We start from the raw sequence: 18926 nt of genomic DNA on the forward strand, positions 1-18926 counted from the left end.
ACTGCATCTATTATACCTCGTACCTCACATATCAGTACACTGCTGTATACACTATATATCTGTACACACTGCATCTATTATACCTCGTACCTCACATATCAGTACACTGCTGTATATACTATATATCTGTACACACTGCATCTATTATACCTCGTACCTCACATATCAGTACACTGCTGTATATACTATATATTTGTACACACTGCATCTATTATACCTTGTACCTCACATATCAGTACACTGCTGTATATACTATATATCTGTACACACTATTATCTATTATACCTCCTACCTCACATATCAGTACACTGCTGTATATACTATATATCTGTACACACCTCATCTATTATACCTTATACCTCACATATCAGTACACTGCTGTATATACTATATATCTGTACACACCTCATCTATTATACCTCGTACCACACATATCAGTACACTGCTGTATATACTATATATCTGTACACACCTCATCTATTATACCTCATACCTCACATATCAGTACACTGCTGTATATATTATATATCTGTACACACTGCATCTATTATACCTCGTACCTCACATATCAGTACACTGCTGTATATACTATATATCTGTACACACTGCATCTATTATACCTCATACCTCACATATCAGTACACTGCTGTATATACTATATATCTGTACACACTGCATCTATTATACCTTGTACCTCACATATCAGTACACTGCTGTATATACTATATATCTGTACACACTGCATCTATTATACCTTGTACCTCACATATCAGTACACTGCTGTATATACTATATATCTGTACACACTATTATCTATTATACCTCATACCTCACATATCAGTACACTGCTGTATATACTATATACCTGTACGATATAACCTGTCAGATGAATGTTATAAATAACAAAAAATAAAAACTGTGCCAAAACAGCTATTTCTTGTTGCCTTGCCTCACAAAAAGTGTAATATAGAGCAACCAAAAATCATATGTACCCTAAAATAGTACCAACAAAGCTGCCACCCTATCCCGTAGTTTCCAAAATGGGGTCACTTTTTTGGAGTTTCTACTCTAGGGGTGCATCAGGGGGGCTTCAAACGGGACATTGTGTCAAAAAAACAGTCCAGCAAAATTTGCCTTCCAAAAACTGTATGGCATTCCTTTCCTTCTACGCCCTGCCGTGTGCCTGTACAGCGGTTTACAACCACATATGGGGTGTTTCTGTAAACTACAGAATCAGGGCCATAAATATTGAGTTTTGTTTGGCTGTTAACCCTTGCTTTGTAACGGGAAAAAAAGGATTCAAATGGAAAATCTGCCAAAAAAGTGATTTTTTTTTAATTTTATCTCTATTTTTCATTAATTCTTGTAGAACACCTAAAGGGTTAACAATATTTTGTAAAATCAGTTGAGGGGTGTAGTTTCTAGAATGGGGTCATTTTTGGGTGGTTTCTATTATGTAAGCCTCACAAAGTGACTTCAGACCTGAACTGGTCCTGAAAAAAGATTTGGATCATTTTGGGAATGCCATTTTTTTTTGGGGGGGGGGGGGGGGGGATGTTACAAGGCTTAGAAGTTTAGAAGCAAACATGAAGTAGACATATGGGGAATGTAAAATAATAACTATTATTATAAGAGTAGAGAAATTTTAATTTAGAAATTACCTAATTTTTTAAAATTTTTGCTAAATTTGGAATTTCTTTTTATAAATAAAAATGTATTTCTTTGACTCAATTTTACCGCTGTCATGAAGTACAATACGTGATGAGAAAACAATCTCAGAATGGCCTAGATAAGAACCACATAAAGGGACACTGGTCAGATTTACAAAAAATGGCCTGGTCCTTAAGGTGAAATATGGCAGGGTCCTTAAGGGTTAAGGTGAAAAATGGCTAAAACTAATTGTCACTAAGGGGTTAAAAATGCAATAGTGTGCCAACAAGATTTAAAGCAGACACACATTAAAAATGTACAGTAAAAAAGTGACATTTTTGGGAGGGTTTTTCCAATTTTAATGTGCCTCCTGCTTTCCACATCTTCTTCTCCCACAGACTGCCCGGTGAAGCCGCTTTCTCGAGAGTTTCACTTGACTTTGGCTCACAAGTTCTCACCACATCACCAGGCCACGCTCGAGCGCTTAGCGAAATCTATCAGCGCCACTCAGGGCTGTGTGTGGGAGGCGGCCATCTTCTCCAGAGACATGAGATTTGTTCACTACCAGGTACTCGACATATGTCCATGTGTCTCCATACAAGAGAGAGACATCATCCAAACTGCCTCACGGGCCCTACTGCTCTGTCCTCCAGGGCCTCCTTGTGTCCAGCAGTAAGCTTCGGCCAGCCAGTTGACTTGCACTCTGTGGGGGCACACTGGTAATGGCACTGTAAGGATAGTATTGGCTGGCACTGCATGAGGCACACTGTGGCTGGTATGGTGGTGACTCTCTTTGGGAGTGGTGGTACCAGCTGGCACTGTATAGGGGAGTGTTGTAGCTCATACTGCATTGGGGCACACGTTGGCTGGCACTGTATGGGGGCTGTCCATCTGCCACCAGCACATACGTGTACAGCATGTATAGCATACAATGTGGAGTCCTTCCCTCTATGGTTGACACTTGGCCATAACTGAGCCCCTTCCAATCCTGCAGACCTTTCGGGCACTTTTCCCTTTTGAGCCCCAGAACGATGATGAGTTGAAGCTCTGTGTAGGAGACATGGTGTTTGTGGACACTACTGGAGTCTCGGACGGTCCAGAAGGCTGGCTGATGGCCACTTCACACCGCACTGGATGTTGGGGGCTGGTTCCTGAGAATTACCTGAACAATGAAGCCGAGACAATAACGTGGATCAAACAAAGGTGAGAGCAGCTGAGCGCTGGCCGCATAGACTCACATAGGTGCTGGTCCATAGACTTTCCTCACACCCATCTCTAGACAGTCTTCAAAACAATAAGGAGCCATCATGTACTGCATTTACCTTATTCTGGTCATTTGTCCAGATCTTTTAGGTTTGGTCCAGATGAAAGTAAAAGTGAAGATAAGGACACCAAATCTCCAAACATCCCCCAAGTAAGTGACGCAGACCTTCCCATATCTGCATCAAGGTATATGGATGATTGTATGTGGCCAGTGTTCATGAAATAATCACAAAATGTGGCATGTCCACACCCACCAAAGACATGGCCAACATTGCATCACTTTGTTCACATCGCTTCCCGTGCAACATCCGACTTATCTGCAGACATTGTGCATTATTGGGATAAGTGGATCCTGTATTCTTCTTTATGGTCAAACATTTTTGTCTTGTGGTTTAGTCCCTCAGTTACGGTATTTATCTCCAGGGGTTTGATCTCCCCCCCCCCCCCCCCTTCCCGCAGTCAGTTGCATTCCAGGGGTTTGAGCCCTCCCAGTCAGTCGCTGTCCAGGGGTTTGAGCCCCCAGTCAGTTGCTAGCCAGAGGTCTGAGCCCCCCCCCCCCTCCCCCTGCGGTCAGTTGCATTCCAGGGGTTTGAGCCCTCCCAGTCAGTTGCTGTCCAGGGGATTGAGCCCCCCCCAGTCGCTGTCTAGGGGTTTGAGCCCCCAGTCAGTTGCTAGCCAGAGGTCTGAGCCCCCCCCTCCCCCTGCGGTCAGTTGCATTCCAGGGGTTTGAGCCCTCCCAGTCAGTTGCTGTCCAGGGGATTGAGCCCCCCCCAGTCGCTGTCTAGGGGTTTGAGCCCCCAGTCAGTTGCTAGCCAGAGGTCTGAGCCCCCCCCTCCCCCTGCGGTCAGTTGCATTCCAGGGGTTTGAGCCCTCCCAGTCAGTTGCTGTCCAGGGGATTGAGCCCCCCCCAGTCGCTGTCTAGGGGTTTGAGCCCCCAGTCAGTTGCTAGCCAGAGGTCTGAGCCCCCCCCCTCCCCCTGCGGTCAGTTGCATTCCAGGGGTTTGAGCCCTCCCAGTCAGTTGCTGTCCAGGGGTTTGATCCTCGCATGGTTGGATCATAGTCTTCCTTTTGCACGTTATATAATAGGTTTTTTGCCAAGCATGACTGCAGACCTGATATAAGCATAAATATTGACACCCGCTGAGGGCAGGTTTGTGGCTTCCTCCTCTTCGACTTCCTGCTGATAATAATCTGTATATTACACACCGCTAAGAAGCAACATCCTCACTCTTCACCATGGATGTATGTACATTATGTACCTGACATTACCAAGTGTCTGCAGACCAACACTTTGACCTCAGATAAAGAAGAAGATACATTTTGGGAGGTGGACACTGAAAACCATAGCACTAAAGTGATTATCTGTACTCCATTCCCAGGGATTATCCATAGTTTGCACCGCACCTCATTTATGTAGAAGATCTATTCTGAACCTCATTAATTTTATATGGTCCATTCTTTGGTATCATCAAAGGTCTGGGCCTCACTTATCTAGACTAGTCCATTCTGTGGGATCATCCTATGTTTGTATTTAATTTATCTACACTGGTCTACTCCAGGGGATCACCCAATGTCTGGACCTCATTTATGTAATCCAGTCCATTCCCAGGATCATCCAGATCCTGGGTCTCATTAAAGGCTATGGACACCTTTGGGGTAATTGTTAAATTGCATTCATTTTGAGCTAAATATGTTTTTAAATTTGTCTTTATTAACAATATGAAGCCCTTGTAACGGATCCGCTTCCGTTAATGGACGCTTCCTAGCTTGCGCCGAGGACCACAAGCACCGCACTGGACACCACAACCTCCGCAGACTCCACAACCGCCGTAGCTTAACTGGAGCCGCGCCATCTTCCTTCCACCCTGAACGAACCTACAGCATTCAGGACCGTGTGGGAAAGATCTCTCCTCCAGGGAATATGCAGAGCATAGCAATCCCCAGCGTGATGCAGCAATTCCCTCCAATAACGAGACGAGGCTGCGTTTTGAAGGGTTAGAAAAACATGAACTGAACTGAACTCTTTATTGAGGGCTACCCGCCCGTATTTATGCAGGTCCCCACAATGCATCATGGTCTCCTCCTCTCTGCCTGGAGACACCCGAAGTGCAATTCAATTATCTCCCAGGACAAAGGGATATCACCAATACACATGTGGGAACAATAGGAGAGGAATCCCCACCCGAATACACAAAATCCTCCCTTCTGTCTGGGATATAATTATGGATTAACATAACTATCACAGACTGTAAAAATACAGTTTTTAAACATACACTGTAACTTTAAAACCATACATTCCATCTCCATAAAAATTACATATTTAAACTCAGCTTACATCAAACATAAACACTTCCAAAAATCACACAAATCCCTCCAGCGGATCAAAAGTTTAGTGGAAGTCCTTTATGACCGACCGCAAGCACAATTTCCTGCCCAAAACACTTCCATAGATTTGGGCTGTGCGGTCGGTCAATTTCATGCAGAAAACGACTAAGTCCCATCTTCGAACGGGACTTAGTCTCTGGAGCTGAAAGTTCAGTATGGAAGAAGGTAATATGTCCCGGGGCCATAGTCGTAGGGCAGGAGGCTAGCCATAAGTCCTCTACAATGCCCAGTGGCAAATGGCAGTTTGTCACACATCTCCCCTTTGGGGGGAAGACTAACCAGGCACCTGACCTTCTGTCGGTCAGTGCCTCCGTTAGTCGATCCACCAACCCACAGTAGCCAGATGCCCGAGTAGCCCACCCACAAGAAACAGGTACAAGGGTGACCCACCCACAAGAAACAGTTACTGCACCTGGGTATTTTGCTGTGGTGATGGGGCAACATGCTGTGGGGACTTGAGGGAGGGCAGAGGCCGACTGCACTCTGCCCAGCTGTCAGCTCTTCTGCTGGAGTGCTGAGACCATAGTCCGGCTCAGTAGCCAGAGGAACATGGGAGTCAACAGGGGTTAACATCGCCTCTGTTAACCCTGAGGCCACGTTAGGAGTTAACTGGGGAGGGGAATTTGTACTCACCCCCTCCTCCTGTTGTTCTGGTGATGGTAGTGGGGGATCTGGACAGGCTGTCCAGCATCCCGGTAGGTCAGGCGCAGAGACCACGGTCCCATCTGCGCCGTCTGGGCGATCGGTGTCTCCCCTTGTTAGGGTAAGCTGGCGCTGGGGAGAGAGGGTGCTTCGCTCCTCTCCCTGAAACACAGGCTGCCGCTGGGGAGGAAGGACACCACCTTCAGCTCCCTGGGGTTCACACTGCCGCTGGGAGGGAAGGAGGACACCTTCGGCCTCCTGGGGTACACACTGCCGCTGGGGAGGAAGGACGACACCTTCGGCCCCCTGTGGTACACACTGCTGCTGGTGGGGAAGTACGTCACCTTCAGCTCCCTGGGGTTCACACTGCCGCTGGGGGGGGAAGGACGACACCTTCGGCCCCCTGGGGTACACACTGCCGCTGGGGGGGAAGGACGACACCTTCGGCCCCCTGGGGTTCACACTGCCGCTGGGGGGGGGGAAGGACGACACCTTCGGCCCCCTGGGGCATACACTGCCGCTGGGGGGGGAAGGACGACACCTTCGGCCCCCTGGGGTACACACTGCCGCTGGGGGGGGGAAGGACGACACCTTCGGCCCCTTGGGGTACACACTGCCGCTGGGGGGGGGGGGACGACACCTTCGGCCCCCTGGGGTTCACACTGCCGCTGGAGGGGGAAGGACGACACCTTCGGCCCCCTGGGGTGCACACTGCCGCTGGGGGGGAAGGACGACACCTTCGGCCCCCTGTAACTCACGTTTTTGCTGGGGCGCAGGGACGGAATACTTCACTATCTCTGCCCGATATTCTGCTTCCTGCTGCAGATACTCCGCCAGTTCTCTCCTCACTTCCGGTACAATTTCCTCTGTTAGGTTTGCTTGGTGTTCCCAGGATGCTGCTCCTCGCACTAGGGAAGCCATCCCACTGCTTGCCACCAATGTAACGGATCCGCTTCCGTTAATGGACGCTTCCTAGCTTGCGCCGAGGACCACAAGCACCGCACTGGACACCACAAGCACCGCAGACTCCACAACCGCCGTAGCTTAACTGGAGCCGCGCCGTCTTCCTTCCACCCTGAATGAACCTCCAGCATTCAGGACCGTGTGGGAAAGATCTCTCCTCCAGGGAATATGCAGAGCATAGCAATCCCCAGCGTGATGCAGCAATTCCCTCCAATAACGAGACGAGGCTGCGTTTTGAAGGGTTAGAAAACATGAACTGAACATGAACTCTTTATTGAGGGCTACCCGCCCGTATTTATGCAGGTCCCCACAATGCATCATGGTCTCCTCCTCTCTGCCTGGAGACACCCGAAGTGCAATTCAATTATCTCCCAGGACAAAGGGATATCACCAATACACATGTGGGAACAATAGGAGAGGAATCCCCACCCGAATACACAAAATCCTCCCTTCTGTCTGAAATATAATTATGGATTAACATAACTATCACAGACTGTAAAAATACAGTTTTTAAACATACACTGTAACTTTAAAACCATACATTCTATCTCCATAAAAATTACATATTTAAACTCAGCTTACATCAAACATAAACACTTCCAAAAATCACACAAATCCCTCCAGCGGATCAAAAGTTTAGTGGAAGTCCGTTATGACCGACCGCAAGCACAATTTCCTGCCCAAAACAGTTCCATAGATTTGGGCTGTGCGGTCGGTCAATTTCATGCAGAAAACGACTAAGTCCCATCTTCGAACGGGACTTAGTCTCTGGAGCTGAAAGTTCAGTATGGAAGAAGGTAATATGTCCCGGGGCCATAGTCGTAGGGCAGGAGGCTAGCCATAAGTCCTCTACAATGCCCAGTGGCAAATGGCAGTTTGTCACAGCCCTTTTTTCTGTACAGAGCTGAGATGCTCTAGGAGCACCCTTTGGATTTTCTGTCTTTTCCGTCAGACCAGGAGCTGATGGCTCCTTATCTCTGCTCTCTGACGTCCTAAACACTTATTATAACTCAGTTCTTATCTTACTGATACGAATGTGGCTTAAATAAGTGTTTATGACTCTCAGTAATCTAGAGATAAGGTTTATTAGATGTCCGGCACAAAGTGAAAATACCAGTCACAAAGCTAGACAAATAATTAACCCTTTGTGGCAGAACGGCTCTATAATTTGAATAAAGGCCAATTGGAAAAATAAGATTTTTAGCCAAAAATGAGTAACATACAACCATAAATTGCCTCTGAGGGTGTACATAGCCTTTAATGTAGACCGGTCAATTCCTTGGGATCATCCAATGACTGGGACTCTGTTATGTAGAACGGTCCATTCCTGGGGATCATCCAATATTTGGTTTCATTCATTTTCCATTCATTTTTCTGTTTGTTCATAAAGCTAAGAAAAAATATTACAGAAGAATTGCCTGTCCCCAAAAGCCTCACCCAAGTGGAGACTAGACGAGTCCTCCTTGTCAAGCATGCAGAAAGCCTGGATGAGGTATTTGGCCACCACTGGTTGAAGGACCATGCACTTGTAAATGGTAAGGTGCCCTCATCTGGATATCATCTATGCATGATGACCATGCAAAATGTAGAATATGGAAACTTTGTGGGTGAAACTTCTCATTGCTATTTATGACTGATAAATATCATAACTAGAGTTGAGCGGACACCTGGATTTTCGGGTTTGACGAGTTCGGCTGAACTTCGGAAAAAAGTTTGAGTTCGGGACCCGAACTTGACCCCGAACCCGAACCCCATTAAAGTCAATGGGGGCCAAAACTTTTGAACACTAAAATGGCTGTAAAAATGTCATGGAAAGGGCTAGAGGGCTGCAAATGGCGTCAACATGTGGTTAAGAGCATGGCAAGTGCGCTGCAAACAAATGTGGATAGGGAAATGACTTTAAATAACATAAAATACGTAAAAATAAAAATAAAAAATCTTGATCTAGGAGGACGAGGTCCATATGGAGTAGGAGGTTGAGGAGGCGGTGGATGTGGCGGTGTAGGTGGAAGCGGCGGAGGAGGAGGAGGCGGTGGATGTGGCGGTGTAGGTGGAAGCGGCGGAGGAGGAGGAGGAGGTAGCCTACACTGCTTTTTGGTTTTAAATTTATTTATATTTTTTTAAATTAGGGTACACCCCAAAACATTGGGAAATATAACCTGTGATAACGCCCTCCAGCCGTGCTAAACACACGTTCAGACAATACACCGGCTGCAGGGCAGCACCTCCAAGGGGTAAAGGGCAAGCTCAGGCCATGTGCCCAATTTGGAGACCCAGAAGTTGCAGGGGCTGACCCCTGTCAGTCAGTTCATGTAGGCGTGTGCACACTTACTGCTCCACCATGTTGCACGTCCCCGTGACGTCCACCATCCATTTGGATATCTGCTCTATCAAGTTTCCATGTTCTTTTCTGCGCCTACCATGGTGATCGCGGTTAGCGGCGAATCAGGGTTCCACGCCGGAGAGGGAGCGTGAGAAAGAGAGACCACATCCAAGGGAGGTCAATTGTTTCAAATTTAAAATTAGAGTTGAAATATGGGAGAAATTATTAAAGTGTAAAAGTGTGACAACTTTTCAAAGTTTAAGCATTGAATGTAAGGATGTGGCGCGCATTAACCGCCTCCGGACCGCCTAACGCAGGATCGCGTTCCGGAGGTGGCAGCCCTGCGCACAGTCACGCATATATGCGTCATCTCGCGAGACGCGAGATTTCCTGTGAACGCGCGCACACAGGATCGGAAGGTAAGCGAGTGGATCTGCAGCCTACCAGCGGCGATCGTTCGCTGGCAGGCTGGAGATGTGATTTTTTTAACCCCTAACAGGTATATTAGACGCTATTTTGATAACAGCGTCTAATATACCTGCTACCTGGTCCTCTGGTGGTCCCCTTTGTTTGGATCGACCACCAGAGGACACAGGCAGCTCAGTAATATGTTGCACCAAACACCACTACACTACACCCCCCCCGTCACTTATTAACCCCTGATCACCCCATATAGACTCCCTGATCACCCCCCTGTCATTGATCACCCCCCTGTAAGGCTCCATTCAGACGTCCGTATGTTTTTTACGGATCCACGGATACATGGATCAGATCCACAAAACACATACGGACGTCTGAATGGAGCCTTACAGGGGGGTGATCAATGACAGGGGGGTGATCAGGGAGTCTATATGGGGTGATCACCCCCCTGTCATTGATCACCCCCTGTAAGACTCCATTCAGACATTTTTTTGGCCCAAGTTAGCGGAAGTTTTTTTTTTTTTCTTACAAAGTCTCATATTCCACTAACTTGTGTCAAAAAATAAAATGCGTAAAAATTTTTAGACATTTATATTCCATACTTCTTCTCACGCTTTAGGGCCCCTAAAATGCCAGGGCAGTATAAATACCCCACATGTGACCCCATTTTGGAAAAAAGACACCCCCAAGGTATTTGCTGAGGGGCATATTGAGTCCATGAAAGATTGAAATTTTTGTCCCAAGTTAGCGGAAAGGGAGACTTTGTGATAAAAAAAAAAAAAATAATCAATTTCCGCTAACTTGTGCCAAAAAAATAATATTTCTATGAACTCGCCATGCCCCTCGTTGAATACCTTGGGGTGTCTTCTTTCCAAAATGGGGTCACATGTGGGGTATTTATACTGCCCTGGCATTTTAGGGGCCCTAAAGCGTGAGAAGAAGTCTGGGATCCAAATGTCTAAAAATGCCCTCATAAAAGGAATGTGGGCCCCTTTGCGCATCTAGGCTGCAAAAAAGTGTCACACATCTGGTATCGCCGTACTCAGGAGAAGTTGGGCAATGTGTTTTGGGGTGTCTTTTTACATATACTCATGCTGGGTGAGATAAATATCTTGGCAAAAGACAACTTTGTATAAAAAAATGGTAAAAGTTGTCTTTTGCCGAGATATTTATCTCACCCAGCATGGGTATATGTAAAAAGACACCCCAAAACACATTGCCCAACTTCTCCTGAATACGGAGATACCATATGTGTGACACTTTTTTGCAGCCTAGGTGGGCAAAGGGGCCCATATTCCAAAGAGAACCTTTCGGATTTCACTGGTCATTTTTTACAGAATTTGATTTCAAACTACTTCTCACACATTTGGGCCCCTAGAATGCCAGGGCAGTATAACTACCCCACAAGTGACCCCATTTTGGAAAGAAGACACCCCAAGGTATTCCGTGAGGGGCATGGCGAGTTCATAGATTTTTTTTTTTGGCACAAGTTAGCGGAAATTGAATTTTCTTTTTGTTTTTTTCTCACAAATTCTCCCTTTCCGCTAACTTGTGACAAAAAGTTTAATCTTTCATGGACTTCTTTCCAAAATGGGGTCATTTGTGGGGTGTTTGTCTTGCCCTGGCATTTGAGGGTCTCCGCAATCATTACATGTATGGTCAGCATTAGGAGTTTCTGCTATCCTCCTTAGGCCTCATGCACACGTCCGTTGTTTGGGTCCCATTCATTTCAATGGGGCCGCAAAAGATGCGGACAGCACTCCGTGTGCTGTCCGCATCCGTGGCTCCGTTAAAAAAATATAACATGTCCTATTCTTGAACTTTACAGTTCGGGTTCGCTCAACCCTAATCCTAACTAGTTTGTGCGCCGGCTCATGTTCATGGTTTTCCTGGGGAGGTGACAGAGGTGGAGAACTGAAGCAATGCAAATCTGTGGGCCTAGAGTTAAGGGAAGAATAAGGTGGAGCCCACACAGACTCCATCATAACTGGGCGCCGTCCAACACCATCCACCGTTGATGGTGTCCTCATGGACACGTGTTCTTACTGACACCATGACTAGCGTATTGGAGACTTGGTCAGATTCCCATTCCCAAAAAATATATATTTAAAAACCTTAATAAGTGACGTAAATGTAAATAAATAAATATATATATAGACACACACATTACCGGAAAACGGGATGAGATTGAGCAGAGACTGACACATAACCTGCTGGTGCTCGGATCACACAAGGGCAGCCCCCTTTATTTTGAGTTCTGCAGCAGAGTATATGCGGAGGTCACATTAATGCTGGGGGGCATCTCCACTTCTGTCATACAGAGGCTGGATATCCTCTAGTGGTGGCGGTCATACAGAGGCTGGATATCCTCTAGTGGTGGCGGTCATACAGAGGCTGGATATCCTCTAGTGGTGGCGGTCATACAGAGGCTGGATATCCTCCTGTGGTGGCGGTCATACAGAGGCTGGATATCCTCTAGTGGTGGCGGTCATACAGAGGCTGGATATCCTCTAGTGGTGGCGGTCATACAGAGGCTGGATATCCTCTAGTGGTGGCGGTCATACAGAGGCTGGATATCCTCTAGTGGTGGCGGTCATACAGAGGCTGGATATCCTCTAGTGGTGGCGGTCATACAGAGGCTGGATATCCTCTAGTGGTGGCGGTCATACAGAGGCTGGATATCCTCTAGTGGTGGCGGTCATACAGAGGCTGGATATCCTCTAGTGGTGGCGGTCATACAGAGGCTGGATATCCTCTAGTGGTGGCGGTCATACAGAGGCTGGATATCCTCCTGTGGTGGCGGTCATACAGAGGCTGGATATCCTCCTGTGGTGGCGGTCATACAGAGGCTGGATATCCTCCTGTGGTGGCGGTCATACAGAGGCTGGATATCCTCTAGTGGTGGCGGTCATACAGAGGCTGGATATCCTCTAGTGGTGGCGGTCATACAGAGGCTGGATATCCTCTAGTGGTGGCGGTCATACAGAGGCTGGATATCCTCTAGTGGTGGCGGTCATACAGAGGCTGGATATCCTCTAGTGGTGGCGGTCATACAGAGGCTGGATATCCTCTAGTGGTGGCGGTCATACAGAGGCTGGATATCCTCTAGTGGTGGCGGTCATACAGAGGCTGGATATCCTCTAGTGGTGGCGGTCATACAGAGGCTGGATATCCTCTAGTGGTGGCGGTCATACAGAGGCTGGATATCCTCTAGTGGTGGCAGACAGGCAGTGCCGGGCTCCTCAGTCCAGAGCGCTGTATCAGTGGATCCCGAGGGTCGCTCCTGCAGACAGACAGTGCTGGGCTCCTCAGTCCAGAGCGCTGTATCAGTGCATCCCGAGGGTCGCTCCTGCAGACATGCAGTGCCGGGCTCCTCAGTCCAGAGCGCTGTATCAGTGCAGCCCGAGGGTCGCTCCTGCAGACAGACAGTGCCGGGCTCCTCAGTCCAGAGCGCTGTATCAGTGCATCCTGAGGGTCGCTCCTGCAGACAGGCAGTGCCGGGCTCCTCAGTGCAGAGCGCTGTATCAGTGCATCCTGAGGGTCGCTCCTGCAGACAGGCAGTGCCGGGCTCCTCAGTGCAGCCCGAGGGTTGCTCCTGCAGACAGGCAGTGCCGGGCTCCTCAGTGCAGAGCGCTGTATCAGTGCATCCTGAGGGTCGCTCCTGCAGACAGGCAGTGCTGGGCTCCTCAGTGCAGAGCGCTGTATCAGTGCATCCCGAGGGTCGCTCCTGCAGACAGGCAGTGCCGGGCTCCTCAGTGCAGAGCGCTGTATCAGTGCAGCCCGAGGGTCGCTCCTGCAGACAGGCAGTGCCGGGCTCCTCAGTGCAGAGCGCTGTATCAGTGCAGCCCGAGGGTCGCTCCTGCAGACAGACAGTGCCGGGCTCCTCAGTCCAGAGCGCTGTATCAGTGCATCCTGAGGGTCGCTCCTGCAGACAGGCAGTGCTGGGCTCCTCAGTGCAGAGCGCTGTATCAGTGCATCCCGAGGGTCGCTCCTGCAGACAGGCAGTGCCGGGCTCCTCAGTGCAGAGCGCTGTATCAGTGCAGCCCGAGGGTCGCTCCTGCAGACAGGCAGTGCTGGGCTCCTCAGTGCAGAGCGCTGTATCAGTGCAGCCCGAGGGTTGCTCCTGCAGACAGGCAGTGCCGGGCTCCTCAGTGCAGCCCGAGGGTCGCTCCTGCAGACAGGCAGTGCCGGGCTCCTCAGTGCAGAGCGCTGTATCAGTGCAGCCCGAGGGTTGCTCCTGCAGACAGGCAGTGCCGGGCTCCTCAGTGCAGAGCGCTGTATCAGTGCAGCCCGAGGGTTGCTCCTGCAGACAGGCAGTGCCGGGCTCCTCAGTGCAGCCCGAGGGTCGCTCCTGCAGACAGGCAGTGCCGGGCTCCTCAGTGCAGAGCGCTGTATCAGTGCAGCCCGAGGGTTGCTCCTGCAGACAGGCAGTGCCGGGCTCCTCAGTGCAGAGCGCTGTATCAGTGCAGCCCGAGGGTTGCTCCTGCAGACAGGCAGTGCCGGGCTCCTCAGTGCAGCCCGAGGGTCGCTCCTGCAGACAGGCAGTGCCGGGCTCCTCAGTGCAGAGCGCTGTATCAGTGCAGCCTGAGGGTTGCTCCTGCAGACAGGCAGTGCCGGGCTCCTCAGTGCAGCCCGAGGGTCGCTCCTGCAGACAGGCAGTGCCGGGCTCCTCAGTGCAGAGCGCTGTATCAGTGCAGCCCGAGGGTTGCTCCTGCAGACAGGCAGTGCCGGGCTCCTCAGTGCAGAGCGCTGTATCAGTGCAGCCCGAGGGTTGCTCCTGCAGACAGGCAGTGCCGGGCTCCTCAGTGCAGAGCGCTGTATCAGTGCAGCCCGAGGGTTGCTCCTGCAGACAGGCAGTGCCGGGCTCCTCAGTGCAGCCCGAGGGTCGCTCCTGCAGACAGGCAGTGCCGGGCTCCTCAGTGCAGAGCGCTGTATCAGTGCAGCCCGAGGGTCGCTCCTGCAGACAGGCAGTTGCCGGGCTCCTCAGTGCAGAGCGCTGTATCAGTGCAGCCCGAGGGTCGCTCCTGCAGACAGGCAGTGCCGGGCTCCTCAGTGCAGCCCGAGGGTCGCTCCTGCAGACAGGCAGTGCCGGGCTCCTCAGTGCAGCCCGAGGGTCGCTCCTGCAGACAGGCAGTGCCGGGCTCCTCAGTGCAGAGCGCTGTATCAGTGCAGCCCGAGGGTCGCTCCTGCAGACAGGCAGTGCCGGGCTCCTCAGTGCAGAGCGCTGTATCAGTGCAGCCCGAGGGTTGCTCCTGCAGACAGGCAGTGCCGGGCTCCTCAGTGCAGCCCGAGGGTTGCTCCTGCAGACAGGCAGTGCCGGGCTCCTCAGTGCAGAGCGCTGTATCAGTGCAGCCCGAGGGTCGCTCCTGCAGACAGGCAGTGCCGGGCTCCTCAGTGCAGAGCGCTGTATCAGTGCAGCCCGAGGGTCGCTCCTGCAGACAGGCAGTGCCGGGCTCCTCAGTGCAGCCCGAGGGTCGCTCCTGCAGACAGGCAGTGCCGGGCTCCTCAGTGCAGAGCGCTGTATCAGTGCAGCCCGAGGGTCGCTCCTGCAGACAGGCAGTGCCGGGCTCCTCAGTGCAGCCCGAGGGTCGCTCCTGCAGACAGGCAGTGCCGGGCTCCTCATTGCAGCCCGAGGGTCGCTCCTGCAGACAGGCAGTGCCGGGCTCCTCAGTGCAGAGCGCTGTATCAGTGCAGCCCGAGGGTTGCTCCTGCAGACAGGCAGTGCCGGGCTCCTCAGTGCAGCCCGAGGGTTGCTCCTGCAGACAGGCAGTGCCGGGCTCCTCAGTGCAGCCCGAGGGTTGCTCCTGCAGACAGGCAGTGCCGGGCTCCTCAGTGCAGCCCGAGGGTTGCTCCTGCAGACAGGCAGTGCCGGGCTCCTCAGTGCAGCCCGAGGGTCGCTCCTGCAGACAGACAGTGCCGGGCTCCTCAGTGCAGCCCGAGGGTTGCTCCTGCAGACAGGCAGTGCCGGGCTCCTCAGTGCAGAGCGCTGTATCAGTGCAGCCCGAGGGTTGCTCCTGCAGACAGGCAGTGCCGGGCTCCTCAGTGCAGCCCGAGGGTCGCTCCTGCAGACAGGCAGTGCCGGGCTCCTCAGTGCAGAGCGCTGTATCAGTGCAGCCCGAGGGTTGCTCCTGCAGACAGGCAGTGCCGGGCTCCTCAGTGCAGCCCGAGGGTCGCTCCTGCAGACAGGCAGTGCCGGGCTCCTCAGTGCAGAGCGCTGTATCAGTGCAGCCCGAGGGTTGCTCCTGCAGACAGGCAGTGCCGGGCTCCTCAGTGCAGAGCGCTGTATCAGTGCAGCCCGAGGGTTGCTCCTGCAGACAGGCAGTGCCGGGCTCCTCAGTGCAGAGCGCTGTATCAGTGCAGCCCGAGGGTTGCTCCTGCAGACAGGCAGTGCCGGGCTCCTCAGTGCAGCCCGAGGGTCGCTCCTGCAGACAGGCAGTGCCGGGCTCCTCAGTGCAGAGCGCTGTATCAGTGCAGCCCGAGGGTCGCTCCTGCAGACAGGCAGTTGCCGGGCTCCTCAGTGCAGAGCGCTGTATCAGTGCAGCCCGAGGGTCGCTCCTGCAGACAGGCAGTGCCGGGCTCCTCAGTGCAGCCCGAGGGTCGCTCCTGCAGACAGGCAGTGCCGGGCTCCTCAGTGCAGCCCGAGGGTCGCTCCTGCAGACAGGCAGTGCCGGGCTCCTCAGTGCAGAGCGCTGTATCAGTGCAGCCCGAGGGTTGCTCCTGCAGACAGGCAGTGCCGGGCTCCTCAGTGCAGCCCGAGGGTTGCTCCTGCAGACAGGCAGTGCCGGGCTCCTCAGTGCAGAGCGCTGTATCAGTGCAGCCCGAGGGTCGCTCCTGCAGACAGGCAGTGCCGGGCTCCTCAGTGCAGAGCGCTGTATCAGTGCAGCCCGAGGGTCGCTCCTGCAGACAGGCAGTGCCGGGCTCCTCAGTGCAGCCCGAGGGTCGCTCCTGCAGACAGGCAGTGCCGGGCTCCTCAGTGCAGCCCGAGGGTTGCTCCTGCAGACAGGCAGTGCCGGGCTCCTCAGTGCAGCCCGAGGGTCGCTCCTGCAGACAGGCAGTGCCGGGCTCCTCAGTGCAGCCCGAGGGTCGCTCCTGCAGACAGTGCTGATACAGCGCTCCAGACCAATGAAAGTCTCATGTGTAAAATACAGGCGTGTGAGACTTGTACAGGTGATTGCCACCGGTATTAATATGACTTATTACATATCACAGGCTTAAGACCTGTTACATCTCGAGGGGAACAGACCATGGTACCTACAGGGTCACCCAAAGAGACCACCTACCCCCCCTCACAGCATTGAATAATGCTAGAAGCATCAGGTACTTATACAACAGGCTGGTTACTCTCCTCAAGACGGTGATGCAGTTGGATGCTTTAGCACATGGACCATTCGCGGACGGAGACCTCTGCGCCCGGCAGCTGTGACAGGACATACACGGGAAGATATCCCCTCCAAGGGTTTACCCTGACACTGAGAGACATGATGACAATACACAGTATATTAGAAACACATCCTAATAAAACTTCCACAACAGGGGGTCACTTACATGTTGTTGGGGGTCAATTACATGTTGTCGCAGGTGGTCACTTGCATGTTGTTGGATGGGGGTCACATAAATGTTTTGGGGTGGTCACTTACGTGTTGTCGGGGGTGTCGTGTAGCTGGGGTGTCGCATGTTGTGAGGGGTCACTTACATGTTGGGGGTGTCACATGTCGCGGGGGGTCACTTACATGTTGTTGGATGGTGGTCACATAAATGTTGGGGGAGTCACTTACATGTTGTCGGATGGGGGTCCCATAAATGTCAGGGGGTCACTTACGTTTCTTGCGGAGGACATCGCTCAGACTGACCGTCTTGTCTGTGTCCAGGTGTTTATTACAGACCGGACCTCAACTTCCCTGTGAAGCTTCCGCACAGAGATACCGCAGAGGATTTAGAGGGGGACCCACCACTGTCATCCTGCGGAGTCTTCCAGGCCCGGCTTCTCGGTAAGAGAACTCTGTATATGAAGAGGCGAATCCATGAGCCATGACTCCCATTCTCCACTGTCTGTGACAAATGCTGGGTATTCCATATCAGTAATGTGTGATATGTTATTACATTCCAGGCGAGGCGCTGCGAGACGGCTCCTTCATATTCTCTTCTGTATTCTGCTTCCCGAACCTACGCTGCATTCAGACGGCGCAACAGATACTGAGAGGTAAGTGTCCATTAGCGGTGGTCTAACATGGATGGGGGGGCTGTGTATGATACTATAGGAGCAGTGAGCATAATACTATTATAGGAGCAGTGAGTATAATACTGTTATAGGAGCAGTGAGTATAATACTATTATAGGAGCAGTGAGTATAATACTATTATAGGAGCAGTGAGTATAATACTATTATAGGAGCAGTGAGCATAATACTATTATAGGAGCAGTGAGTATAATACTATTATAGGAGCAGTGAGCATAATACTATTATAGGAGCAGTGAGTATAATACTGTTATAGGAGCAGTGAGTATAATACTATTATAGGAGCAGTGAGTATAATACTATTATAGGAGCAGTGAGTATAATACTATTATAGGAGCAGTGAGCATAATACTATTATAGGAGCAGTGAGTATAATACTATTATAGGAGCAGTGAGTATAATACTATTATAGGAGCAGTGAGTATAATACTATTATAGGAGCAGTGAGTATAATACTATTATAGGAGCAGTGAGTATAATACTATTATAGGAGCGGTGTATAATACTATTATAGGAGCGGTGTATAATACTATTATAGGAGCAGTGAGTATAATACTATTATAGGAGCAGTGAGTATAATGCTATTATAGGAGCAGTGAGTATAATGCTATTATAGGAGCAGTGAGTATAATGCTATTATAGGAGCAGTGAGTATAATGCTATTATAGGAGCAGTGAGTATAATGCTATTATAGGAGCGGTGTATAATACTATTATAGGAGCAGTGAGTATAATACTATTATAGGAGCAGTGAGTATAATACTATTATAGGAGCAGTGAGTATAATACTATTATAGGAGCAGTGAGTATAATACTATTATAGGAGCGGTGTATAATACTATTATAGGAGCGGTGTATAATACTATTATAGGAGCAGTGAGTATAATACTATTATAGGAGCAGTGAGTATAATACTATTATAGGAGCAGTGAGTATAATACTATTATGGTAGCGGTGTATAATACTATTATGGTAGCGGTGTGTCACTGATTTGGGGGCACTGTGTCTTCCATGCCGGTTGTAATCCCTCAGATCTCAGGTAATA

General features: G+C 50.6%; 1 protein-coding gene across 3 annotated transcripts in view; it reads left to right on the top strand.

The window, feature by feature from the left end:
- Window positions 1-18926, top strand: part of UBASH3A (ubiquitin associated and SH3 domain containing A) — a 698439-nt gene that overhangs the window by 645976 nt on the left and 33537 nt on the right. For all 3 annotated transcript variants that reach the window (XM_040422705.1, XM_040422706.1, XM_040422707.1), the window contains 6 exons: window positions 2049-2218; window positions 2645-2853; window positions 2995-3064; window positions 8294-8438; window positions 17515-17634; window positions 17754-17846. In XM_040422705.1, coding sequence (XP_040278639.1) covers window positions 2049-2218; window positions 2645-2853; window positions 2995-3064; window positions 8294-8438; window positions 17515-17634; window positions 17754-17846 — 807 coding nt within the window. The remainder of the gene's footprint in view (window positions 1-2048; window positions 2219-2644; window positions 2854-2994; window positions 3065-8293; window positions 8439-17514; window positions 17635-17753; window positions 17847-18926) is intronic.

The sequence above is a fragment of the Bufo bufo genome, chromosome 3 (genome assembly GCF_905171765.1).
Source record: "Bufo bufo chromosome 3, aBufBuf1.1, whole genome shotgun sequence".
NCBI lineage: Eukaryota > Metazoa > Chordata > Amphibia > Anura > Bufonidae > Bufo > Bufo bufo.